A 27,155-nucleotide genomic window follows, 5' to 3' on the forward strand; every position below is an offset into this window, starting at 1 on the left:
CTCCAAATTCAAGAAAACTGAAATCATATTAAGCATCTTCTCAGACCATAATGACATAATATTAGAAATCAACAACAATAAAAACAATGAAAAAATTCAAACACCTGGAGGGTGAATGGCATGCTATTACACAATGAGTGGGTTACCAAAGAGATCAAAGAAGAAATTTTAAAAATCCTGAAAATGAATGACAATGGAAACACAACAGTCCAAAATCTATGGGACTCAGTGAAAGCAGTCCTGAGAGAGAAGTTCATAGCTCTATAGGCCTACCTCAAAAAACCAGAAAAGCCCTGATCGGTTTGGCTCATTGGATAGAGCGTCGGCTTGGGGACTGAAGGTTCCCCGGTTCGATTCGTCAAGGTCATGGACCTTGGTTGCAGGCACATCCCCAGTAGGGGGTAGGCAGGAGGCAGCTAATTGATGTTTCTCTCTCATCAATGTTTCTGACTCTCTATTCCTCTCCCTTCCTCTCTGTAAAAAAATCAATAAAATATATTTCTTTAAAAAAAACAGAAAAAAATGGTAATAAATTATCTAACCCTGCAACTTAAAGAATTAGAAAGAGAGCAACAAGAAAAGCCCACAGTAAGCAGAAAGAAGGAAATAAAAAAGATCAGAGCAGAAATAAATGATATAGAGACCAAAAAAACAATACAAAAGATCAATAAAACCAAGAGCTGGTTCTTTGAAAGGATAAGCAAGACTGGTGAACCTCTAGCCAGGCTCACCAAGAAACAAAGAGAGAGGACCCAAATAAAAAAAATCAGAAATGAAAGAGGTAAAGTAGCAACCGACCCCACAGACATACAAAGGATTGCAAAAAAATACAATGAACAGCTCTACTCCAAAAAAAACTGGAAAAGGTTGACAAAATAGACATATTCCTAGAAAAATACAAGCTTCGGAAAGTCAATCAGAAAGAATCAAAAAACCTGAACAGGCCGATAACTACTTATGAAATTGAAACAGAAATCAAAAAAATTCCAGAAAACAAAAGCCCTGGATCGAATGGCTTCACAGGGGAGTTTTACAAAATAGTCAAAGAAAAACTAAAACCTATTCTTCTCAGACTATTCAAAAAAATTCAAAAGGAAGGCACACTTCCAAGCTCTTTCTATGAAGCCAGCATTACGCTAATCCCAAAACCAGATAAAGACACTACAAAAAAAGAGAATTGCAGGCTAATATCCCTGATGAACATAGATGCTAAAATCCTCAACAAAATTCTAGCAAATCGGATACAGCATTACATTAGAAAGATCATATATATACCATGACCAAGTGGGATTTATTCCAGGGATGCAAGGCTGGTACAATATCTACAAATCAATTAATGTGATACATCACATAAAAAAATTGAAAGACAAAAATCACATAATCATATCAACTAATGCAGAAAAGGCATTTTACAAAATCCAACACCCTTTCCTGATAAAAACTCTCAGCAAAATGGGAATAGAGGGATCATACCTTAACATAATAAAAGCCTTATATGACAAACCTACAGCCAACATCATACTCAATGAGCAAAAACTAAAACCATTTCCCCTAAGAACAGGAACAAGACAGGGATGCCCACTTTCACCACTCCTGTTTGACATAGTACTGGAAGTGCTAGCCATAGCGATCAGACAAAAGGAAGAAATAAAAGGCATCCAAATTGGAAAAGAAGAAATAAAATTGTCATTATTCTTTAGAGAACCCTAAAGGCTCTATCAAAAAACTACTAGAATTAGTAAATGAATTCGCCAATGTAGCAGGATAGGAAATTAACACCCAGAAATCTATGGCTTTTTTTTTTTACACCAATAATGAACTCACAGAAAGAGAAACTAAAAAAACAACCCCGAGAAGCATGGATCAGACCATCAAATCTCAGAGGGAAGAAAGGGGAGGGCAGGGTAAACAGGGAGAGATCAACCAAAGGACATAGACATCAGGGGGGTGAGGGCATGAGTGGGGGTGGGGTGCAGGGGCAATGGTAATACCTTAATCAATAAAGAAAAAATAAATAAATAAAAATCCCATTTAGCATTGCAACAAAAATATTAAGATACCAGGAATAAACTTAACTGGGGATGTAAAGAACCTGTACTCTGAAAATTACAGGATGCTGTAAAAAGAGAGAGAGGAACACATAAACAAATGGAAAAATATACCACATTCATGGATTGGTAGAATCAACATCATTAAAATGTCCATACTACCCAAAGCAATCTATAGATTCAGTGCAATCCCCATTAAAATACCAACGGCATATTTCAAAGACCTAGAACAAACTCTCCAAAAATTCATCTGGAATAAAAAAAGACCCTAAATAGCTGGAGCAATCTTGAGAAAGAAGAACAAAGTTGGAGGGATCACAATACCAGATAACAAGCTATATTACAAAGCCAATCTTCTCAAAACTGCTTGGTACTGGCACTAGAACAAACATATAGACCAAAGGAACAGAACAGAGAACCCAGAAATTGACCCAAGCCATTATGCTCAATTAAGATTTGACAAAGGATGCAAGAGCAAACAGTGGAGTCAAAACAGTCTCTTCAATAAATGGTGCTGGGAATATTGGACAGATACATGCAAAAAAAAAATGAAAACAGACCACCAACTTACACCACACACAATAACAAACTCAAAATGGGTAAAGGACGTAAATGTAAGATGGGAAACAATAAAAATCTTAGAAGAATCCAAAGGCAGCAAAATACCAGACAGTTGTCATAGCAATATCTTTACCAATACATCTCCTAGGGCAAAGGAAACTAAAGAGAAAATAAACAACTGGAACTACATTAAAATAAAAAGTTTCTGCACAGCAAAAGAAACCATCAACAAAACAAGAAAGCCCACTGCATGGCAGAACATATTTGCCAATGTTTCTCCAATAGGGTTTAATCTCCAAAATTTATAAGGAACTCAAACAACTTAACAAAAGGAAGATAAACAATCCAATCAAAAAATGGGCAAAGTACCTATATAGACACTTTTCGAAAGAGGACATACAGAAGGCCAAGAGACATATGAAAACATGCTCAAAGTCACTAATCATCCAAGAGATGCAAATCAAAACGACAATGAGGTACCACCTCACACCTGTCAGAATGGCTATCATCAACAAATCACCAAAGACCAGTGCTGGCGAGGATGCGGAGAAAAAGGAACCCTCTTTCACTGCTGGTGGGAATGCAGACTGGTGCAGACACTGTGGAAAACTGTATGGCGTTTCCTCAAAAAATTAAAAATGGAACTCCTATTTAACCCAGTAATCTCATTTCTAGAAATATATCCCAAGAAGACAGAAACACCAATCAAAAAGGACACATGCACCCCTATGTTCATAGCAGCACAATTTACAATAGCTAAGATTTGGAAACAGCCTAGGTGACCATCAGCAGATGAGTAGATTAAAAAACTGTGGTTGCCAAAACCTGTCTGGCTCAGTGGATACCGCCCTTGGACTAGAGGGTCCTGGGTTCGATTGTGTTCAAGGACATGTACCCTGGTTGAAGGCTCGTTCCCCAGTAGGGGGTGTGCAGGAGCAGCTGATTGATGTTTCTGTCTCATCGATATTTCTAACTCTCTATCCCTTTCCCTTCCTCTCTGTAAAATCAACAAAATATATTTTAAAAAACACAAAACAACAACAAAAATAAAACTGTGCTGCATCTACACAACGGAATACTATGCTGCTGTAACAAAGAAAGAGCTCTTACCATTCACAACAACATGGATAGACATGGAGAGCATTATGCTAAGTGAAATAAACCAATCTGAGAAAGATAAATATCATATGATCTCATTCATTTGTAGAATGTAATCGTATATAATAAAAGGCTAATATGCAAATTGAGCGAACGGCAGAATGACCAGTCGCTATGGTGCACACTGCCCACCAGCGAGCACATGCTCAATGCAGGAACTGCCCCCTGGTGGTCAGTGCGCTCCCATGGGGGGAGCGCTGCTCAGCCAGAAACTGGGCTCACGGCTGGCAAGCACAGCAGCAGTGGTGGGAGCCTCTCCCGCCTCCGTGGCAGCGCTAAGGATGTCTGACTGACGGACATCCTATGGGGAGCAGGCCTAAACCGTCAGTCGGACATCCACCGAGGGCTCCTGGAATGCGACAGGGCACAGGCCGGGCTGAGGGACCTCCCCCACAAGTGCACGAATTTCATGCACCGGGCCTCTAGTGAATAACATAAACTGATGAACAAAAATAGATCCAGAGTCATAGAAGCATCTAACAGATCCTTAAACATCAGAGCAAAGGCTGGGGAAGGGTGGGGTGGGGGGTAAGAGATCAACCGAAGGACTTGTATGCATGCATATAAACATAACCAATGGACATAAACAGTTGGGGGTGAGGGCATGTGCTGGGGGGCTGGGAGTGGACAGAGAGAGGTCAATGGGGGGAAAAGGACACATATGTAATACTTTAAAGAATAAAAAATTTAAATTAAAAAAACAGAAAACCTAACTGATGAGACCTGGCTGGTGTGTCCAGTGGTCAGACCGTTGGCCAGTACACTGAAGGGTCACAGGTTCGATTCCAGTCAAGGTCATGTACCTGAGTTGCAGGTTTGATCCCCACTCCAAGTTGGGGTGCATGTGGGAGGCAAACAATCGATTGGTCCATCTCACATGTCTCTCTCTCTCTCTTCCTCCCTCTCACCCTACATCTTTCCCTCCCCCTCCTCCCTCCTTTCCACTCTCTCTAAAAAATCAATGGAGCCCTAGCTGGATTGGCTCAGTGACTAGAGCATTGGACTGCGAACTGGAAGGTCCCGGATTTGACTCCAGTCAAGAGCACATGCTTGGGTTGCGGGCTCAATCCCCAGTAGGGGGCGTGTAGGAGGCAGCCGATCAATGATACTCTCATCATTGATGTTTCTATCTATCTCTCCCTCTCCCTTCCTCTCTGGAATCAATAAAAATATATTAAAAAAAATAAAAATCAATGGAAAAAATATATCCTCTGGTGTGGATTAACAACAACAAATTAACTGACGAACAAAATAGAAACAGAGGCCTGGATACATGAACAGACTGACAGCTGTCTGAGGGGAGGAGGAAGAGGGGGACTGGATGAATGAAGGTGAAGGGATTAGCCAAAGAACATATATGCATAACCCATAGACACAGACAACAGTGTGGTGATGGCCAGAGGGAAAAGGGGAGGTGGGCAAAGGGGGGATGGGAATGGGGACATCTGTAATAGTGTCAACAATAAAAATAAAGTTAAAAATAAAATGTGGTATAGATGCCACATAGGAAAGGATGGTCAGTTGCATTGAATGCTACTGAAAAGTTGAATGAAATTGGAAAGGAGAAGTAACTACTGGACTTGACAGTAGGAAGACTGTTTTTGACCTTGACAAGAATTTCAGGAGAATAATGAGAACCGAGTCGAACTAGAATGGGCTAAAGAATGAATGGAAAAGGAGAAAGCAGAGATAGAAATCCTGAGAGTCTCTTGAAGGAAGGAGGGCAATCAAAAAAAAAAACATAGTAAGCCTTGGATTTACATGTTTTCAGATGAAAACATAAAATAGTAAAATGACTTCAGATACAAATTTAAGATAGGAAAAGATAAAAAGGTTAACATATCCTGTAATTTCCCTTAAATCCAACAGTGGATTTAAACATTGTTAGAAAAGGTTTTAATATGTTGTTCCAAGAAAGGGGTAGTTGGGGAGAGATACAAATGTATTCCAATCTACAGTTCATAAGTAGTGAAGACACATAAACATTTTACCCAGTGAAAAAATAAAATCTAAAATCATTTGAAAATATCAATTTTTCAAGCTAATATATGTTGTTAATGCCTTGCTGTGATCATACAATTTAAATTTCAACCTTCTCAAAATTAAACACCCAATTTAAAATTTAAACTCTTATCTGGCATTTGAAAAATGCACAAAACAGATGTTTTACCAGTATCATAATTAAGCTACAAAAAGGAGGGAAAAAACCACATAACACATTTCTTACCATTAGTTCAGGTGATATGCTATCTCTTGGGCCCTGATATGGATCATCACTAGATGCAAACGAAGCAAGGATTGACAAACCATTGAAAACCTGTTGATAGTTTTCTCCAATCCGTAGCAATAATTCATTATGCAATCCTTGGAAATCTTGTCTCAACAGGCTCCCCAGTTCAATTTCTGTTTCATTCTAATCCAAAGATACAGTTTTTTAAAAAAAATTAAGAACTTTTATCCATACGAATATCCTAAAAATAAGTATACTGATTTTTTAATATACTATTAGTAAATCAAGAACTCTAGATCAGGTGGTAAGATTTACTGATGATATTTTTAAAAGACAATGGATAAAGATCTGAGTTGTCCAGCTATAGAAACAGCAAGATGCCGAATGATTTCTCAGACTCATTTTAAAGACATAGGCCATGGAGTGCCCTAGCTGGTTTGGCTCAGTGGATAGAGCATTAGCCTGGGGACTGAAGGGTCCCAGGTTCAATTCCAATCAAGGGCACATGCCCAGGTTTCGGGCTCAATCCCCAGTGGGGGGCGTGCAGAAGGCAGCCAATCAATGATTCTCTCTCATCATTGATGTTTCTATCTCTCTCTCTCCTTTCCTCTCTGAAATCAATAAAAATATATATTTTTTTTAAAAAGACATAGGCCATGGAAATTATTCTAATCTTGTTCTTGGTCTCCCATGGGCTACAGATAATGAAGAGAAATGATCAGATTTCATTTGGAAATAAAATTTAAAAATGAAATCCTAGTTTTCTATAAGGCTTTAAATTAAATTCCATTAACTCCCTGAAAAGAAATACCATTATAGTACAGTGGCTTAGAGCACAGCCTTTCTAGTCAGACTGCTGAAATTTAAATTCCAACTTTGTCACTTATTAATTGTGCTGTAACTTGAACAAGTTACCTCATCTGACCTCTCTCTGCCTTAGTTTCCTTATCAATAAAATGGAAAAATGTTAGTATCTTTATCTCATTAGGTAACAGTGAATGAAATGATACATAAGTTTTTTTATCAAAGTTTCTGACATGCAGTAAGCACTCTACAAATATTTTATTATCATTTCACCTCTATGATACAGATTTTTTTCTCAAAATTAATAAATATACCAACTCTCATGTGGAGAGAGATCAATTGCTGGCATATCATTAAATACATGAAATAAATTAACATCAGAGGAAATACTAAAGTCACATATGCATATTGTACAGGTTCTCCTGTTCCCATGTAGTCTCGTAGTCTACAAATACCATTGCTAATCTGACACCAAAAAGATGCACAGCTATTATTTTAAATTAAAAAACTACCAAGAAACTGAGCAAAATTGTAATCAGAGCATTAAGTAAACTAAATGCTGACATTATACTACATTTAAAGGAAACTGCTTCTTCCTATAGATAAAATTACTTGCATATTATTCATCAACTTATAGTTCCAATCGATTAAAAAATCCTAAAATGAAATTAGCTGAGAAACTGATCCATGAATGGATGATTATCATATGCCATTATGGTGAAATGATCAAAGAAAATAACAAAATAATAATTCTATTTATATAATAAGCTCCTCTAGTCCCAGGACAAAGCTTATTTGCATAATACCATTTAAACTTATATTACTCTAGGATAGGCTATAAATTAACCACTCTCCTTCAGACAAAAATGTTACTGCAGCTTTCTTTAATGCTAATTTATTTTATTGTTGACAGTATTACAGATTTCTCCCATTTCCCATCCCCTCTGCCCCCTCTGCCCAGCCACTACCCACCACTGTAGGTCTTTACCACCCATTGTTTGTGTCCAAGAGCTTTTACTTCCTTGGATAAGTTTATTCTTAGCTATCTTATTATTTTTTTGTTGCAACAGTAAATGGGATTTTTTTTTTAGTTTGGCTTTCTGAGAGTTCATTATTGGTGTATAAAAATGCCATAGATTTCTGAATATTAATTCTGTATCCTGCTACATTGCCAAATTAATTTATTAGGTCTAATAGTTTCCTGGTGGAGTCTCTAGTGTTTTCTATGTACAATATCATGACATCTGTGAATAATTACATTTTCACTTCCTCCTTTCCAACTTGGATGCCTTATATCTCTTCTTCTCTGATCACCATGCCTAGGACTTTCAGTTCTATGCTAAGAGCAGTGAAAGTGGACATCTTTGCCTTGTTCCTGTTCTTAAGGGAAATGCTTTTAGTTTTTGCCCATTGAGTATGATGTACCGGTACGTTTGTCATATATCGCCTTTATTATGTTGAGTTATGATCCCTCTATTCCCACTTTGCTGAGTTATTATCAAAAAAGGGTGCTGGATTTTGTCAAATGCTTTTTCTGTATTTATTGATATGATTATATAGATTTTATCTTTCATCTTGTTTATGTGATGTATCACATTTATTGATTTGCCAAAATTGTTCCAGCCTTGCATCCCAGAAAAAAACCCACTTGATCATGGTGTGTTTTTAATATATTCCTGGGTTTGTTGTGCTAATATTTTGTTGTGGATTTTAACATCTGTGTTCATCAAGGATACTAGCCTTTTCTTTCTTTGTAGTGCCTTTACCTGGTTTTGGAATTAGGATAATGCTGGCTTTGTAAAAAGAACTTGAAAGTGTTCCTTCCTCTTGAATTTTCTGGAATAGTTTGAGGAAGATAGGTATTAGTTCTTTGAATGTTTGGTAGAACTCGCCTATGAAGTTATCTGGTCCAGGACTTTTGTTTGCTGGGAGTTTTTAAATTACTGTTCCAATTTCATTAGTTGTTATTGGTCTATTCAGGTTTTCTGATTCTTCCTGATTGAGTTTTGTAAATGTGTATGTGGGAATTTGTCCATGTCGCACAGGTTGTCCAATTTGTTGGCATATAGTGTTCACAGTATTACCTTACAATCCTTTTTTCATTTCTGTGGTGCCCATTGTTATATCATCTCTTTCTGATTTTATTTATATAGGCCCTCTCTCTTTGTCTCTTGACAAGTTTGGCTAAGGGTTCCTCAATCGTTCATCTTTTCAAGGAACCAGCTCTTGGATTCATTGATCCTATGTACCGTTTTTTTAATCTCTATGTCTTTTACTTCTGGTCCAATCTTTATTGTCTCCCTTATAGTTCCTCTGGGCTTTTCTTCCTGTTCTCTTTCCAATTCGTTTAGTTGTAGGGTTAATTTATTAGTGCTTTTTCTTGTTTATTGAGGTAAGCCTGTAATGCTATGAACTTCCCTCTGAGGACTGCCTTCCTCTGTCCCATAGGTTTTGGGTGGTTGTGTGTTCATTTTCATGTTTCCAGGAAGCTTTTAGTATCTTTTTTTATCACATTAGTAATACACACATTGTTTAATAACTTGCAATTTAGCTTCCATGTATTTGGGTGTTTTTGAGGTTTTTTGTTGTTATTGTAGTTGACTTCTAACTTCATGCCATTGTGATCTGAGATGCTTAGTATGATATGAATCTTCTTAAATTCGTATAGATTTATTTTGAGCCCTAACGTGTTCTAGCTTTGAGAATGTTTCATGTGTGCTTGAGAATATTGTATATTTCCTTGCTTTGGGGTGAAATGTTCCGTAAATATTAGTTAGATACAGTGTTATCATTTAAGTCATCTGTTTCCTTGCGGATTTTTTGTCTGGAAGATCTATCCCAGTGATGGCGAACCTATGACACACGTGTCAGAGGTGACATGCGAATTCATTTTTTTGGTTGATTTTTCTTTGTTAAATGGCATTTAAATATATAAAATAAATATCAAAAATATAAATCTTTGTTTTACTATGGTTGCAAATATCAAAAAATTTCTATGTGACACGGCACCAGAGTTAAGTTAGGGTTTTTCAAAATGCTAACACGCCAAGCTCAAAAGGTTCGCCATCACTGATCTATCCAGTGATGTCAGCGGGGTGTTAAAGTACCTTACTATGACTGTATTGCTGTCTGTCTCTTCCTTAAAGTCCATCAAGAGTTTTTTTGTTTTGTTTAAGGTATTTCAATGCTACTGTTTGGGTGCGTGTGTGTTTACATGCATTTTATTTTCTTGTTCAATCATTCCCTTTAGTATTATTTAGCCTTCTTTGTCTCTTATTATAGCCTTTGTTTTGAAGTCTATTTTGTCAGATATGAGTATAACTTCCCCAGCTTTTTTTCCTTTCCATTTGCATGGAATATTCTTTTCTATCCTTTCACTTTCAATCTGTAGGTATCTCTTGTTCTGAGATGGGTCTCTTGTAGACTTACATAAATGGATCATGTCCTCTTTGGAGAAGTGTCCATTCAGGTCCTTTGCCCATATTTGAATTGGATTCTTTATCTTCCTTTTGTTGAGTTGTATGAATACTTTATATATTTTGGAGATTAACCCCTTATCAGATGTATCATTAGCAATTATGTTCTCCCATATAGTGGGTTCCCATTTCATTTTGATGGTGGTTTCTTTTGCTTTGCAAAGCTTTTTAGTTTGATGTAGTCCCATTTGTTTATTTTTTCCTTGGTTTCTCTCACCCTAGGAGATGTATCCATAAACATATTGCTACAAAAGATGTCTTACATTTTACTGCCTGTTTTCTTCTAAGATTTCTATGGTTTCGTCCCTTACATGTTTTCTTATCCACTGAGTCACCCTATCTCTTTTGATTGGAGCATTTATTCCACTTACATTTAAGGTTATTATTGACTAGAAGCCCGGTGCATGAAATTCGTGCAAGGATGCGGTCCCTAGGCCTGGCCAGCAATTGAAGTGCGAGCGTCTGGCGTTTAAGGGCAGGTCCCAGCTGACATCTGGGCCCTGAGAAGCACCTGGGCACCCAGGTCCCCACGCGACCCCCTCGGCCTGAGTCACAGCACCTGAGTCCCTATGCGAAGATGCAGTGAGCATGGCCAGACGCCGTGAGCTGGGGCATAGCGTGGGCCTCTGGGCTGACCAGCGGCACCACACAGAAGCCAGGTGGGCAGTGTGCTCTCTCCCAGCTGGCCTCGGAGACCGGCTCCTGTGCAAACCAACAGGAAACCTGACTGGCCCCCATGGCCCCAGCAGCTGTGGCCCAGCTCACCTGGGGGAGGCAGCGTGGGTGCAGGGGGGGACTCTTCGCAGGTGCCCGGCACCTGAGCATGGGGGCTTTCCCTGCGTGTGAGCCCTGGCATCCTAGTGGTCAGCACACATCATAGCAAGCAGTCAAACTCCCAGTCGAGGGGACAATTTGCATATTAGGGTTTTATTATATAGGATAGGTATTTATTGTCATTTTTATTTTCTTTATTTCTATGATCCTCTCTCTCCTTTTTTCTTAAAACAGTCCCTTTAACATTTCTTGCATTGCTGGTTTAGTGGTAATGTATCCTTTAATTTTTATTGTTTTGTCTGGAAAGTTTTTTATTTCACCTTCAATTTTATATGAAAGCCTTGTTGGATATTATAGTCTTGGGTTCAGGCCTTTGCTTATCATTACTTTTGTGGTCTGAAGTGTTTCTATTGAGAAGTCAGGTGACATTCTAATGGTATCTCCTTTGTAGGTAATTTTCTGTCCATCTCTTGCTGCCTTTAGGATTCTTTGTCTTTAACGTTTGCCATTTTAATTATGATGTGTCTAGATGTGGGTCTCTTTGGGATCATTTTGACTAGGACTTTCTGTGCCTCCTCAACTTGTGTGGTATTTCCCTTCACCAAGTTGGGGAAGGTTTCTATCATTATTTCGTCAGTTTCTCTGTTTCTTGCTCATATTCGTCCCCTTCCGGTATTACTATGATATGGATGTTATTAGGTTTCATAATTTTTCCCAGAGCTTCCTTAAGCTATAATCCTGCTTTTTAATTCTTTTTTCTATTTGCTACTCTAATTGGGTATTTATTTCTATCTCGTCCTCCAAATCACTTATTCAATCCTCTACTTCATCCAATCAACTTATAATTTCTTCCAGTGTGTTCATAATGTCAAATATATTATTATTCTTTTCGGTCTGGTTCTTGTTCATGGTTTCTCGTTACTTTTTCATGTTGTTGTAGTTTGCATTAAGTTCCTAAAGCATCTTCATAACAATTGCTTTGAACTCTATGTCTGAAAGGTTGCTTGCCTCCATTTCATTTTTTTTCTGGAGACTCCTCCTTGTCTTTCATTTGGAGGTTGTTAATTTGTCTCCCCATTTTAGCTGTCTCTCTGTATTCATTTCTATGTAAGAGATAGAACTGTTATGTCTCCCTGTCTTTGTGGGATGGCCTTATATACAAAGTGTGTCGAGGGGTCCAGTGGTGCAGTCTCTTTGATCTCCTGAGTTGGATGCCCTACAACTGCCCCTTCTGTGCATTATTTGTGCTCTCCTGCTGTAATTGGGACTTGATTATTTATGTCCCCTTCGTGGGAGGAATCTCCCCTCTGACTTGCTGACAGTGAAGCTCAACACCAATCTTGCTGTGCTAGTTGTTATACAGGTGCTGACAGAACAGAAGACACAATAGGATGGAGCAAAAACACCTTGAAAATCAAACTACTCAAAGCAACAACAGGAAAGTTTAAGAAGGAAAAAGAAGAAAAAGAAAAGCAAAATTAATTAAGTAAAAAGAATATTAAAAGACACGAGACCAAAAACTTAGAGGGGATATAAAGACAAAGGGAGAAAGAAGAAGAAAAATGGCATTATGGGATCAAAAAGGAAGCTAAAAAATCTAGTATAGGAATGAAAAAGAAAAGGAAACAGAAAAATTAAATAATAATAGTGAATTTATCATACAGTAACAATGGACATATTAAGATATAGATAAAAAGGCAAAAAATGAAAAAAGAAAAATAAAATAAATTGAGAAAAATTAATAACAATAAAAAAGACAAAATGAGAATACAATCAAAGGAAAGAGAGAAATTAGAAATATACAAGAAAATAGAGAAGAAAAAATGGGAAGAAACAGACAAAAAGAAACAAAAGCCACCCCACTCCCCCCTCCCCCCCCCCCAAAAAAAACACAAAAAACCATACACACTCACACACTCCAAAACTTTTGGTCCACTATTTGTGGCGCTTACTAGATTTTGCTCTGATGTTGTTGAATTTGGTCCCTTGGTGTGTCTAACCTGGGCCTCTCAGGAGCTTCCTTGGCAGCAGGCCAATGTGAGTCACTATCCTTTTCTGGCCCTAGGCAACCTGAGGCCTGATACATTGAAGCCCATAGCCATCCAGCAGGCAGGGTCTCCTTAGCCCAGAGGCTGAGTCTGCCTCAAGTCTCATGCCTTAAGTGTCCCTGTTCTCCCTTCCTCCACAAGCTGGGCTCTGTAGGGGTATCCTGGTCTTAGCCAGGATGGTTTGATCAGACTAGTGTTGGGAGTGATGCCAGTAGCATGCACTTCCTCCCCTTCCAATGCCTCAACCTTGCTTGCCTTGCTGGCTCCTCCTCATTGGCGCCTGCAGAGGCACAGATTCCCAGCCCTGGGCTGTTCATTACCTCAGGTCGCTGAAGCTTGGGTCAGAAGCAGCTGTTTTTCCAGTGGGAAAGAGGGCTTCTCCTCCGTGTTCAAGTTGGCAGGGCTGATCCTCCTACCTGGTCCTACTGTTCAATCCCCTTTCTGCTCCACAGCATGAGATGCTTCAAATCTGCAGCCTCTTCAGGTACTCTGTTCTAGTAGGTCCAGGGCAGGGGAGACTACATCCACCTCCATGGCCTTCAGCGCAGTTCCTGCCCCCGAGCCCTGGCAGTGAAGCAGAGCAGCTGGGTTCTCGTGCTGTAGCGGCAGCACAGCAGGGGCAAGAGTCCTGTTGGGTCAATGTCAGTCACACAGGTCCAGGCAGTGTCCCCAGTCAACACGTGGGGCTTGGGGCTGGGTGCACATAGGTTCGGGCCTGGTTCCGGCGAGTACAGGTGGTGGAGAGGCTAGGCTGCTGCTCCCCACAGCCCCAGGAGGACCTTATAAAACTTTCAAGATGGAGCAGTCTCCAAATCAGAGCCGTGCCCAGGAATGGCTATGGGAGTTGCAGCAGCTACCAGGCCAAAAGAGCCCAAACCTCCTGCCCCTAAGACTCCCGCACGTGATCTGACTGACCCTCACCTACACCCACACCCACGACCACCTGCGCACTTGCCATCTTACTCCCTCACTCACACTCTCAACCTCATTCAGGTCCTGCTGGCCACCATGTTGGAGTGTCCTTTAATGTTAATTTAGTAAGAGTAAAGTAGATAGATAGATAGATAGATAGATATTCAATTACCTTTAGGTAATGAAGGGCACGTTCTAATTCATCCTTGGAACAGGAACAAACCAAGTGAGAAAAAATATATTTGAAGTTATTTATTAAAATCTCTCTACGATTGACATTTAATTGTTTTCCTAAAGTTCGAATGAGAGCAGATGCCGCAGGGCTTGCTTTGGCAGCAAGGTCAGGAAGCAGAAGTTGTAATGTCCTCTGAAAAAAACACACACTACAATTACCAAAAAGTACATTTGTCCAGGCAATAAAATATTCACATAAGCTATGTGCAAAAATATTTTAAAATGCCACACAAATTCAAAGTCCACATATGACATTTGAATTCCTATTTACCATTTATTCATTCAACATATATTTACCAAGCATATACTACAATTCAGGCATTACAGATAAAGCAGTGAAAAAACAGGCAAGGTTCCTGATGACAGAGTTTAAAATGTAGAGTGGAAGAGACAGACAATAAATAAGCTAATGTATAGGTAAAGAAGATACTTTTTCATGAGTATGTGCTAAAATATACTTATGATCTAAGGATAAGTTCCAGGACTGATTTATTATTTGAGCTAACTTATTTTTATTGATTTTTTTTTTAATTCTCACCAGAGGATATTTTTCCATTGATTTTAGAGAGTGGAAGAGAGAGGGAAAGACAGAGAACTATCAATGTGAGAGAAACACATCGATTGGTTGCCTCCTACATGCGCCCTGACCAGTGCCCGAGCCGGGGAGCCTGCATTCAAGGTACTTGCCCTTGACCAGAATTGAACCTGGGACCCTTCGGTGCACAGGCCAACGCTCTATCCACTGAGTCAAACTGGCTAGAGTGTTTTTATTGCTTTTAGAGAGGAAGAGAGAAAGAGAGAAGGGAGTGAGGGAAAGAGAGAAAGACACTGAGGTGGAAGAGAAACATCGATCCGCTGCCTCTCATATGCACCCTGACCAAGGATAGAACCCACACCCTAGCTATGTTGCCCTAATTGGGAATGGAACCAACAACCTTTCAGTATATGGGACAACGCTCCAACCAACTGAGCCGTCTGGCCAGGGCGATATTTTAAGTTGTTTAAGTTAGAAAGTTGGTGCTACAAGTACTGAAGAAAACTTTTTTAACAACACCCACTGTCCCAAAACAGGAACAAATCTATTTTGATTTTGGCCTATTTCCCTTAAGATCTTGCTCATAAAATATACTCAAAATTCCAAACATAAAATGGTTAACTTTTGATTTACTCATTCAACATGTAACCTATGAATACCTACTCCATGTCAGTCACTGAAGATGTGACAATGATCAAGATTTAGGCCTGCCTTCAGAGATGCTTACATCCCACTTGTATTATGTCTTTCAACTTAATATTAATCCTTTAAGACTTCTAAACATTATAAGGTAGTTTCTACAAAGCATTTATAATATTCTATGACTTAAATATTAGACATTTAGATTCTTCTCAGGGTTTTATAGGTGTACAATGCAGTATGCAGATGATGTCTTATTGAGTTGTACCCCTGAAACCTGTATCCCAATAAATTCAATTTAAAAAAATCTTGCCCTGGCCAATATTGCTCAGTGGTTAGAGTGTTGACCCATGCACTGAAGGGTTGCAGATTCGATCCCCAAGCTCTGCTTGGGGCCAACTGCGAGAAGCAACCAATCGATGTCTCTCTCTCACATCAAAGTTTCTCTCTCTTTCTCCCTCCTTCTTTCCCTCCCTCCCTTCCACTCACTCTAAAAGTCAACGGGTAAAAAATCCTTGGTTGAGGATTAACAAAAAAAATTAAAAATAAAAATATTTTAAACATCTAGAATAAATACAAAATATTGAATTAAAAACCTCAGTTAAGTCAACTATACTATGGGACTTACGGTAAGGAAACGATTAAGATCAGGAAAGTCAAAAACATTGGCAATTTCAGACAAGGTATTTAAAGCCATTTCTCTCTGGTGAGCCATATCTTGTTTGCGCATCTCAGCATTCTGGCATGCAGTACTAGGAAGTACTGCGATCTGACTGGAGTGGAGGGATTCCACCAAAAACTAGAGCAAAATGATTTGTTAGTTTTAACACAAGGAAAAAAATTTAACTAATACTTTTCAAGGTAACATAACAGAAAGTACCAGACAATGTTCTAAACATATTACCTGAATTAACATTCATTTAATTGTTATAACAACCTTAGCGGAACAGATTATGTGTAATCTCCCTTTTACAGGTAAATAACCAGGCTTTCTTAAGAAACTTGAATATCTTACACCAATAGAGGGCAAAGCCAATATTTTAACATACCTTAACTTTTCTGCTTCAACCTTTTCACAAAGTACCTTTTCCATAATATCAAAGCATAAAAAAAAGTTTATCATCACTAAAAGGAAGGCTAAAAAAGGCATCTCTTAATAGATTAATAATAGAGCATGATAATCCAATATATTATTATAAAATGATTTTTCCTCTCTACATCTTTAGTCCAAGATACTAAAATATAAAACTGGCAAGATTTAGATCCTCTTAAACAAACTGAATATATCATTTTAAAAACAGTATCTTTTAAGGTAAGAAAAATAAAACATATATATATTCTTTTTAACACTTGCAAAGCACTGCTATTTCCTATAGTCAAGACCAATGCTGACTCTCACCTGACAGATGGGTTTCTTATACTGGCTGAAAAAGTTTTGCAGTTTAACACTTTTAGCTGCAACCAGGGCTCTAATTTCTGTGTATGCTGCTCCAGAGACAGATGCTGACTTGGATAGTAAACAATGCAGTAAGTGCAAAAGTGCAAAAGGTACCAAATCTCCTTTTGCTGCCCTAAAATTAAAAATAAAAAAGTTATCATCAGTGTCTCAAAAATAAATGGAAATCCACAAATAAATGCATGCTGATGTCACATTTCTTTCTATAATACCACATCTCTCATATCACCATTTCAAACATCAGGCAAATAAAAATGACCAAAATAAGGAAGAATAAAAATGCTGCCAAATATACCTTCCAATATCCCCTGTTGTAAGAATCAAGGTATCCTTCAGCTCATTATTTCTTGATATTTGAGCATGTGTATATGCTTCCTTCATTCTTAAGACAAAAAGCTAGAATAATAAAATTAATTAATTAAAATTTTTATTTTTATTTTTATTTTTATTTTATATATAAGTTATTGATTTTTTACAGAGAGGAAGGGAGAGAGATAGAGAGTTAGAAACATCGATGAGAGAGAAACATCGATCAGCTGCCTCCTGCACACTCCCCACTGGGGATGTGCCCACAACCAAGGTACATGCCCTTGACCGGAATCGAACCTGGGACCCTTCAGTCCGCAGGCCAATGCTCTATCCACTGAGCCAAACCAGTCAGGGCTAATTAAAATTTTTAAGGCCAGGTTTATGAAAACACAAAAGTTTAAAAATAAAAATTATCAAACCTCTTTTATAAATCCATCTTCAGAGTCCAAGGATTCTAATATATGCTTGATATTTCCACTAAAAGCCACTCTAACATCCTTGTCTGGATCTTCCATTAAATTTAATAAAGTTCCAAGAACTGTTTTTACATCTGTTTCATCTTCTCTAAAATCAAGGTGCTTACAAAGATGACACAAATTATCTATGAAAGCTAAAAAGCAAGAGCATATTAACCCCTAACTTAATACATTAAATATCAAGAGTTTTATTGTAATAAATATGGTCAATAAATAATATGCTTCTTAGAATTCTAAGTTGCCTTATCCTGTTAATATTTAGTATTTGAATTTGAAGAGCACATCAAATTGTGGAAGATTAAAATGAACTTATTTTAATATCTTTATACTTAATAAAAGTTATAAGTAACAAATCTAAAATAAACTCTAGAAATTTTTAAGTTGTAAAATTGCTAGTCACTTATGATTTTATGTTACCAAGATAGACATAAAAGTACATTTCACTAATCTGAAGAACTGTGAACTCAGGGCAATCATCGCCTTACTGTTAATCTTACATTAAAATATTTAGGTAAGAGATCAACCGAAGGACTTGTATGCATGCATATAAGCAAGACACTGGGGGGAAGAGGGGGAGGGCATGTGCGGGGGGTGGGGGTGGGGGTAGGGAAGGCCGGGGGAAAGTCAATGGGGAAAAAAAGGAGACATATGTAGTACTATCCGTAATACTTTAAACAATAAGATAAAACTTAAAAAAATATTTAAGAAGTCAGAGAAACTACCTATCACATACTGTTTTGAAAACTTGACAAGTTACAAATTAGAATCCAAATCAATAGGTCTTCTAAGTATTTGTATAAATCTTATGCTCCCAACAAACTCATACACCATTACCATTGGAAAGTGGTCAAGAAGACACAATCTATAGCCTCAATTGGGCATTTCTAACTATTTGAAGTTCTGAAGGGCCAAGGTAGTGGCATGGAGCACATTAAGAAGGTCCTGGTATCTCCAAAGAAACTCACTACATTGAACCAAAACATCAGGTATGCCCCATTATGCTGTCATATCACAAGAGCATTTTAAAATCCAAATATTACTTCCCTTGTTAGTTCTATGATACAGTCATCCCATTTATAAATAACTAGAGGCCCGGTGCATGAAATTCATGCACAGGGGGTGGGGGGCCTGCACCCTCTCCAATCTGGGACATCCCTCTCACAATCCAGGACTGCTGGCTCCCAACCGCTTGCCTGCCTGCCTGATTGCCCCTAACTGCTTCTGCCTGCAAGCCTGATCACACCCTAACCACTCCCCTGCCAGCCTGATCGACGCCTAACTGCTCCCCTGCCAGCCCGATTGCCCCTAACTGCCCTTCCCTGCAGGCCTGATTGCCCCCAACTGCCCTCCCTTTCAGGCCTGGTCCCTCCCAACTGCCCTCCCCTGCTGGCCATCTTGAGGTGGCCATCTTGTATGTTGGGGTGATGGTCAATTTGCATATTACTCTTTTATTAAATAGGATCAATACTTGAGCAAGTCTGAACCTATCAAGCAAGTCTAATTTTTTAAGGCTTCAAGCTAATTTTATCACTGATTTTAAAAACAGAGGTTAAATGTGTTTTAAAATATTAAATAACAAATCACTCACCAAGTTTCACTAGACTAGGTACTTTTTCTTTCAGTAGAAAAAGGAATGGCTTGAAAACAGAAGCTCTTAGTCGAGAAGATAAACATTCATGTTGAGAAGTGACTTTTAAGCTCTTACAGAAGTCAATATGTCCATGTTCAGAAAAAGGTTCTATTAAAGAACTTGTCAAATAAAACATGCCATGAAGTGTACAGACAAGTTGACCAAGTATAGAGGCAAATTCTTTCTTGACAATATCAGAATCATCTTTAACTTTATCTCTGGGGGCAAAAAAAAAAAAGGTACTAAACCTTTTTGCTTAATTGTGTAGTCTAAATAGTCTTACTTAATTTGGGATAAAAGTACTAGTAAGACAAAGCCTCGAAGAAAAAATATTTAAATTCTAAAACAAAAAGCAACATTTGCTCTATTAATAGCAGCAATTAACATACATTTACAAATGTGATCTTTCCAAACAAGTTATATACTCAAATTAAAATAGGAATACATACATAAGAATCTTGGGAACTGTGTGATAAGAATTCTGCTTCTGAAATAATATAAAAAATCCATTAACACAACTAGTCCTGATTACTTCATGGGAACTCTGCAGGGCCCAGCTGTAAACTGCTATTCGCCATTCAAGGAATATTCTTCTTGGAAACAGAGTTAGAAGAAACACACATCGTGACTGAGCCTGTGGTGCTGAAAAATTAAGTCTATTATATAAGTTTTCTAAGTGTTAATTTTATATAAGTATATATATACATATATATGTATACACACATATTCATTCTTTCTTAAAAAGTAAAATAACATCTAAAATACATATATTTAATTAAAAGCTCATTTTCCAAAATTAAAACATGTTCATAGAAAAAAGTCTATGTACAATATTACTACATAATAAGAGAAATGCAAATAGAAAAGCACACCCATCAGATAACAAAAGTTTGTTTTTAGATAGTTACCTCTTTGACATTGACATTTTTTCTTTTTTTTTTAGATAGCAAAAATTTTTAAGTGAGGATGGGAACTCCCATAATTCTGCTAACAAGACTGTAAATTAGAAAGACATGTTTGGACAACAATGTGGCAGTATAGATTTGAGGATGTGCAAATCCTACACATTTTAATTCTTTACATGTCTAACTCATTTTGAATCATTAAAAATGTACCTCCCCTTTTAATTACTGAAAAAATAGAAATAAGTGTTAACAGTCCCATATAGAAATGAGTTAAACCAAGACAGATCACACACACAGAATTTTGTGAACACTTACAGAAGCTATCTGAAGTCCTCTGGCTTAATGTTAGAAGATTAGTGGCAAATGTGGTCAATTTTAAAGAGCCATCATCAGAATGGGAATAAATCCATGGAAGTGAGAGCATTCCACATAAATCTTCCAGAATATGATCTTCAAATGAAGTTTTTACTACAGAAACACATAACAGGTGATTAATTATCTTTTCCTTAATTGTATTCACCTGTGTCTTTTTATCAATTAAAAACAGATGTTCCAGTCCTGGCAGGGTGGCTCAGTTGATTGGAGCCTCATCCCATAAAGCAAAAGGTTGTGGGTTTGATTCCCAGTCAGGACACATACTTGGGTTGTGCGTTTAGTCCCAGGTTGGGGCACGTACAGGAGACAACCGATAGATGTTTTTTCCTCTCACATCGATGTTTGTTTCTAAACATCAAGTGGAATTAGAACAAATATTCAGTTAACAGCTGTTCTTAATAGATATAATGCTCTAAGGCCTGTGAACCCCTCAAAAATTAAATGTGACTTCCTAAAAATATACATCTATGTATTTTTAAAGATCATAGCATTCTTCAGATTCTCAAAAAAATTTTAAAGTTATAATTTCTATTGACTGAAAACGTATAATAAATCAATATATTACACAAATTTCACAATTGGAAATTACTGACAAGCTTAACAAAACCGAAATCAAGAAAACTTTCGGTTATTCCAAACACTTGTTCATTTACACCTTAGGCAAAAGAGATTTCTATACTGATTATCTCTGAAGGTTATTTTGAATTACTACTTACTTGTACTCACCTTGAATATAAATCAAAACATCATATATTTTCATCACTTTATCAATAACTGCTTCCAGATCAGGTTTCTGAACACATTCCAACAAACTCCTACAGCTCTTAAGCACTTTTGTGTAAAAATCCAAAGACATCCAAGTAATTACTACTGAAGTTTTCTTCTTACACTTCTGGTGACAGTCTTTGAAATTATGGCTGCAGTTAATACATTTTTTAAGACATGGATTAAAATGAATTGTTAGTCAAAACTAATAATATAGTAACCCAAAAGAAATTGTAAGTATGAAGCTAACATATAATTTTAAACCAATTCAAAGTAAATATGTAAATCAATTAATGTCATTATTTTAATTTTAATCTCTTTATGTCTCTCTAAGCACTCTAAGGATTTGGTAAAGAAAATTAATCTAGGATATTTTAATCTGGCATCACCAGGCTTAAAATTGACCAAAGATATACCTTCATAATTATTAATTAAATCTTTTCTTAATAATAGAACAAGGGGAGACTTCGGCCTAATTAGTTATTCCTTCAAGTTATCCCAAATTCTAAATTAAAGGTAACATTAATCAATATAGTTTCTGTAAAATTTCTTCCAGCCCGGGTGGCATGGCTCAGGGGTTGAGCATCAACCTATGAACCAAGAGGTCACCATTTGATTCCCAGTCAGGGCACATGCCCGGTTTGTGGGCTTGATCCCCAGTGTGGGGCATGCAGGAGGCAGCAAATCAATGATTCTCTCACATCAGTGATGTTTCTATCTCTCTCTCTCTCTCTCTCTGAAATCAATAAAAATATATTTTAAAAAAGAAAAAATAATAAAAAAATAAAATCCCTTCCATAACTTTGTATTGGCTAGTTAAAAGAGTAAATCAGACCAGAAGAGTCACAGAGATGTAGATTACTGCATAGGGAATATAAGCAATACAGTGGGGCCCTGACTTACGAGTTTAATTCGTTCCGTGACAGAGCTCGTAACTCAAATTACTTGTATGTCAAATCTTAAAGTGAATGAGTGAGACACGTGATGCTGGGCTGATGTTGTGGCATTCACTGTGACGTTCGCTGCGCCACCTAGCGGTGGGGATCTGAAGCTGGCTCGTAACCAGAATTTTAGCTAGCAACTCAAAGCAAAAAATCGGCCGAGAGACGGCTCATATCTCGAAAAACTCGTTAGTCGGGACACTCGTAAGTCAAGGCCCCACTGTAATATCATAATAACTATGTTATCAGAGGGACCCATTCTGTAAAGTACATGATTTTCTAACTACTATGCTGTCCATCCAAAACTAATACAGAATAATATTGAATATAAACTGTAATTGGAAAAAAAAGATTAAATCAGGATATACAGAACAAATGATAATGTAAAAAAGTAACAATGTGCAACTGAAAAAAAGACTAAATCTCAGAGAGACAGCTAGCTTATTATTTCTTCTGGTAGAATAATTAACCTATATTAAAAACACTGAACTGAAAATATACCTCTGAGGAGTTCTAAATTCCTACTCTTATTATCAAAGGCAAATGTTCTTTTAACTTAATGTTTGACTAAAAGAACAGTGGCTTTTGAGTTGCATAAAAATGTATTCTGCTACTTTCTAAACATGTATGCCCAGGAAAGTTAGTTTAGACTTCAAACAAAAAAAAGCCTCAATTTCACCAAGCCTTAATAATAGCATTTACCTCACAGAATTGTTGTAAAAATTAAATAAGTTATAAATAGTACTTATCACAGTACTTTGCATTTAGCAAGTACTCAATAAAAAACAAATTTCTACTTTACTGAAAAGCTTGTGTTTTCAGGTCACACAAATCAATTGAATGAGGTCTCCTAATAAATTCAAATTTATTACAGGAAACCCACCCAGAAAATACAAGTTTCTTTACCAGTCCATGTTTTGAGGAGAACAATAAACAGTACACAGAGCAGTCAGTTGTAAGACAACAGCAATTCCTTCTAACGTCTCAGTAACAGGATTCTTTAGACTACTGCAGTCAAGGAGGGTCTGAAGGGATTCAGCTTTCTGTTTCAGTGCACTCCATAATATGCTCTTTTTGTTCATATCCACATGATTGATTCTGTAATTATAACCACAGTATATATTCATATTTAATGTAAATTTGGTTCAAATATGAAAAATATGTAAAACAAAAGATAACATGCAATGACAAATACTAAAATGTATCCTAAAATTTAAAACACTCACTTATATATGGAATCTAATGAACAAAATAAACTGACAAACAAATAGATCCATAGACATGGACGCATGGAACAGACTGAGGATCCTCAGAGGGAAGGGGGGAAGGGCAGGGGCAAGAGAAGGGAAGAGATCAATGAAAGAACTTATATGCATATATGCATAACCCATGGACACAGACAATAGTGGGGTAAAGGCCTGGGGAGGGGATGGAAGTGGGGAGGAGGGGGATTAATGGGAGTAAAAAAAAGGACATCTGTAATACAACAATAAAGATAAATTTAAAAAATAAATAAATAAAAGATTCAGAACAATTTTCAGGGCTGTTTGAAATACAGGAATTCAGATATTTTTCATATATTAAAAAGTTAAACTAAATAGGCAGGTAAGACTTTTAAAAATATTTTAAATAACCATATTCAGCCATGAAATTTTCATACTAACACTATTAAAATATTTTAAGCATTCCTTTGACTACCTTTAGAAAGAAACAATGTTCTTTGTGTATTTAAGTTGAAGCACTAACTAAAGGCAATTTTTAAGAGTAAATAAAGTTTTACTAAATGACTAAATAAAAAATGAATGAAGGTCATACTCCTCAGTCTGTTTTGTTGCTCTTTTAGAAGAGTTCAGAGATGAGCTGAGTCGACGCCTTTTGGGTGATATTCCATCACTTTTACTGCTGAGATTTTCCTGTTGAATTTGAACTTCCTCAATAATTTCCATACTTTCCATTTTTAAGGCTGCATAAAGTGGGCCCAACAAATACTGAGGAAGCAAAAAGAACTTCAAAAATTATCTCTTAGAAAATGTTTATATTCATAGACAGCAAATATGCATTAGGTATTGGTTATAAGTTTTCTAATAAGGTAAACTATTTTTGGAGTCTCATCAGGCAAAACAAAGACCTAAGTTAATCTATTATTCACAGTCTATATATATCAGTAGTTCTTTATAACTATGTTTCTATAGTCTTTTTTTTTTTTTAATATGGAACGCTTCACCAATTTGTCATCCTTGCGCAGGGGCCATACTAATCTTCTCTGCATCCAATTTTAGTATATGTGCTGCCGAAGCAAGCACTGGTTCTATAGTCTTAAAAGGCATGACAAATCCTCCTATACCTTGTTTATCCCTCTATCAAAATGCCACAAAAAAATTTCTATAAGGGAACTACTAACTTCTTTCATACTACCAATCCAGAAAGTCTTATAAAATAAATGAAAATATTTAATCAAGTTACTGCATATCTATTTCATTATACTGCCTATCTCCCATAGTCCAAACAGGAAAAGAGGGATAATTTAGCATGACTAGTACTATGCACCCATAGGTTTTCTAAGTTATTGATTACAATCTGTCAAAGATAAAATCTGTTACTGCTCAAAGTTTATGTAATAAGTTGTTCACTGGCCCTCTTCTAATTAATAATGCAACAAACATGCATACACTTCACAAATTCTACTTTAAAACAGCTGAATTTGGCCCGGCCAGTGGCACAGTGGTTGAGCATAAACCCATGAACCAGGAGGTCACGGTTTAATTCCCATGCCCAGTTTTCAGGAATCAATCCCCAATAGGAGGTATGCAGAAGGCAGCTGATCAATGATTCTCTCTCATCATTGATGTTTCTATCTCTCTCTCCCTCTCCCTTCCTCTTTTTGAAATCAATAAAAACATATTTCTTAAAAAAAAATTTGACTTTGGAGGTTCGTTACCAAGTAAGTGAACAAATTCTTCTAAAATCAAAGTAAAAATCTATTATAGGGAGCCAAAGTAGATCATGAAAATCATTTCATTTTAAATGTACATTATTAAAAATTTGTATTTTTGCCCTAACCAGTTTGGCTCAGTGGATAGAGCGTCGGCCCTCAGACTGAAGGGCATGTACCTTGTACCTCAATTATAGGCTAGATCCCCAGCCCTGGTCAGGGCTCAGGTGGGAGGCAACCAATCGATGTCTCTCTCTCACTTCGATGTTTCTATCTCTCCCCTCCCTTCCACTCTCTAAAAATCAATGGGGAAAAAATATCCTCAGGTGAAGATTAACAAAAGAAAAAAAATTTGTATTTCCTCATTATTTTATCCTGCATATATGCATATACAAATTATAAAAAAAAATACATACCTAACAAGTAACCTTTAAAATTACTTACCTCTGCATCTACCTGAATTCCAAGCACATCTACGAGAGTTCTGCAAATATTTTTCACATAAACCTTCCTAACTTGTAAAGCAGATTCATACCCAGCAGGCACATATTTAAGGAAATACTGCAGTAAATGGCAAAAAGCTCCTTTTAGCAAATCAGACTTAAGCCACATAAGCACACCATTTTCAAACATGACACAGAGTTTTTCCAGCAGCATATTTAAATAGACAGGTTCAATATTTCTATAAGCTTCTGCTTCAAAGGGGAATAGTGTCTTTATCAGCTTTGATAATGGATCTTCATAGAGTTTCAACTGGTCAGCATCCATTTCTACAAGGTGTTTTAATAATTCCAAAAATGAACTGAAAAAAGTGCTAGCCAGTTGTGCTGGAAGTCCTCCAAGCTCAAAGAGTTCAGTTAAAAGGCTAATTGACAAGGATTTAATTTTTGGACTACCATACTCCAGCAGAACACATCCTATCCGCCAAAGTAAGAGTTCTTGTCTTCTAAAAAACACAATTGCAATAATACGAATAAGAACTGTTAATAAAGTGACTTCAATAAATTCTAAATTTTGCATGTTCGTAAACTTTAAAGGAGCTGATTGTAAATATCCCACATGTTCATCTAATTGACTTAAAAATCGGCTAAGTACCACTGGCCATTCCACAAAGTGTCCCACTGCATTTCTTCTGTGGAGGTCAATCAAGTCTTCAAAAAGATGTAATAATTCCTTTGTCAGTACTCCAAAAATAGCAGGACTCTTGGTTTTAAAAAGAAACAATAATGAACAGATGACTTCACAGATTTTCTTGTGTAACATATGACAGGATGGAGTTGCTGCAATCCGCAGAAGTCTTCTTATGATCCAATTACTAAAGTCTTTGAAATAAACAAACAAAAAAGATATTTACTAATTAAATTGCTAAATGCCTGATAGTTTATTTTTAAAGTACAAACTTCACTAACAAAATAGTCTAAAACATTCTCTATACATGGAAATATAATAATTTAGAATACCAATTTTGATGTCAAACAGACAAGGTCCTAGCTTTCCACTTACTAGCTGTGTGAACTTTCAATTTATCTGAATCTCTAACTTCATCTATGAAAAGGGAATAATAACATCTACTTTATGTGTTACTGTGAGGACCAAGTAAGATAATGCATGTGAAATTCTCAGCATAGTGCCTGAAGTTAAATAAATGCTCAATAAATAGTAGTTATAGTTATTAATACCCCTTCAACAAGTATTTATTGAGTGGCAACTTTGTCTAAAGTGCACAAGAACAAATCAGTCCTAGTCCTGTCCTCATAAATTCTAAAATATAGTTTCTGAAACTTTTTGACTAAAGCTAAGAGATACACTTTATATTATGACCCAGTACACATAGGCATATTTAAATGTATGAAACAAAAGTTTCATGAAACAGTATTTATTTTTATTATATGCAGTGTACAATGTTTCTAGTCTATTATATTTTATCTTCATAACCGAAACTATTAT

General features: G+C 36.9%; 1 protein-coding gene and 1 pseudogene across 1 annotated transcript in view; both read right to left on the reverse strand.

Annotated features, from left to right (window-relative positions):
* ATR (ATR serine/threonine kinase) overlaps positions 1-27,155 on the reverse strand; it is a 156,865-nt gene that overhangs the window by 120,936 nt on the left and 8,774 nt on the right. The window contains exons 3-15 of the mRNA XM_014453216.2: positions 25,653-26,530; positions 24,092-24,264; positions 23,183-23,374; positions 21,297-21,487; positions 20,511-20,663; positions 19,740-19,932; positions 19,249-19,508; positions 17,604-17,794; positions 17,171-17,271; positions 16,819-16,990; positions 16,048-16,218; positions 14,184-14,378; positions 5,995-6,180 (exon numbers count right to left, since the gene is read on the reverse strand). Of these exons, the coding sequence (XP_014308702.1) occupies positions 5,995-6,180; positions 14,184-14,378; positions 16,048-16,218; positions 16,819-16,990; positions 17,171-17,271; positions 17,604-17,794; positions 19,249-19,508; positions 19,740-19,932; positions 20,511-20,663; positions 21,297-21,487; positions 23,183-23,374; positions 24,092-24,264; positions 25,653-26,530 (3,056 nt within the window). The remainder of the gene's footprint in view (positions 1-5,994; positions 6,181-14,183; positions 14,379-16,047; positions 16,219-16,818; positions 16,991-17,170; positions 17,272-17,603; positions 17,795-19,248; positions 19,509-19,739; positions 19,933-20,510; positions 20,664-21,296; positions 21,488-23,182; positions 23,375-24,091; positions 24,265-25,652; positions 26,531-27,155) is intronic.
* Positions 24,481-24,579, reverse strand: LOC111825328 (annotated as a pseudogene).

Source organism: Myotis lucifugus, unplaced genomic scaffold, assembly GCF_000147115.1.
Source record: "Myotis lucifugus unplaced genomic scaffold, Myoluc2.0 scaffold_21, whole genome shotgun sequence".
In the NCBI taxonomy this organism is placed as follows: domain Eukaryota; kingdom Metazoa; phylum Chordata; class Mammalia; order Chiroptera; family Vespertilionidae; genus Myotis; species Myotis lucifugus.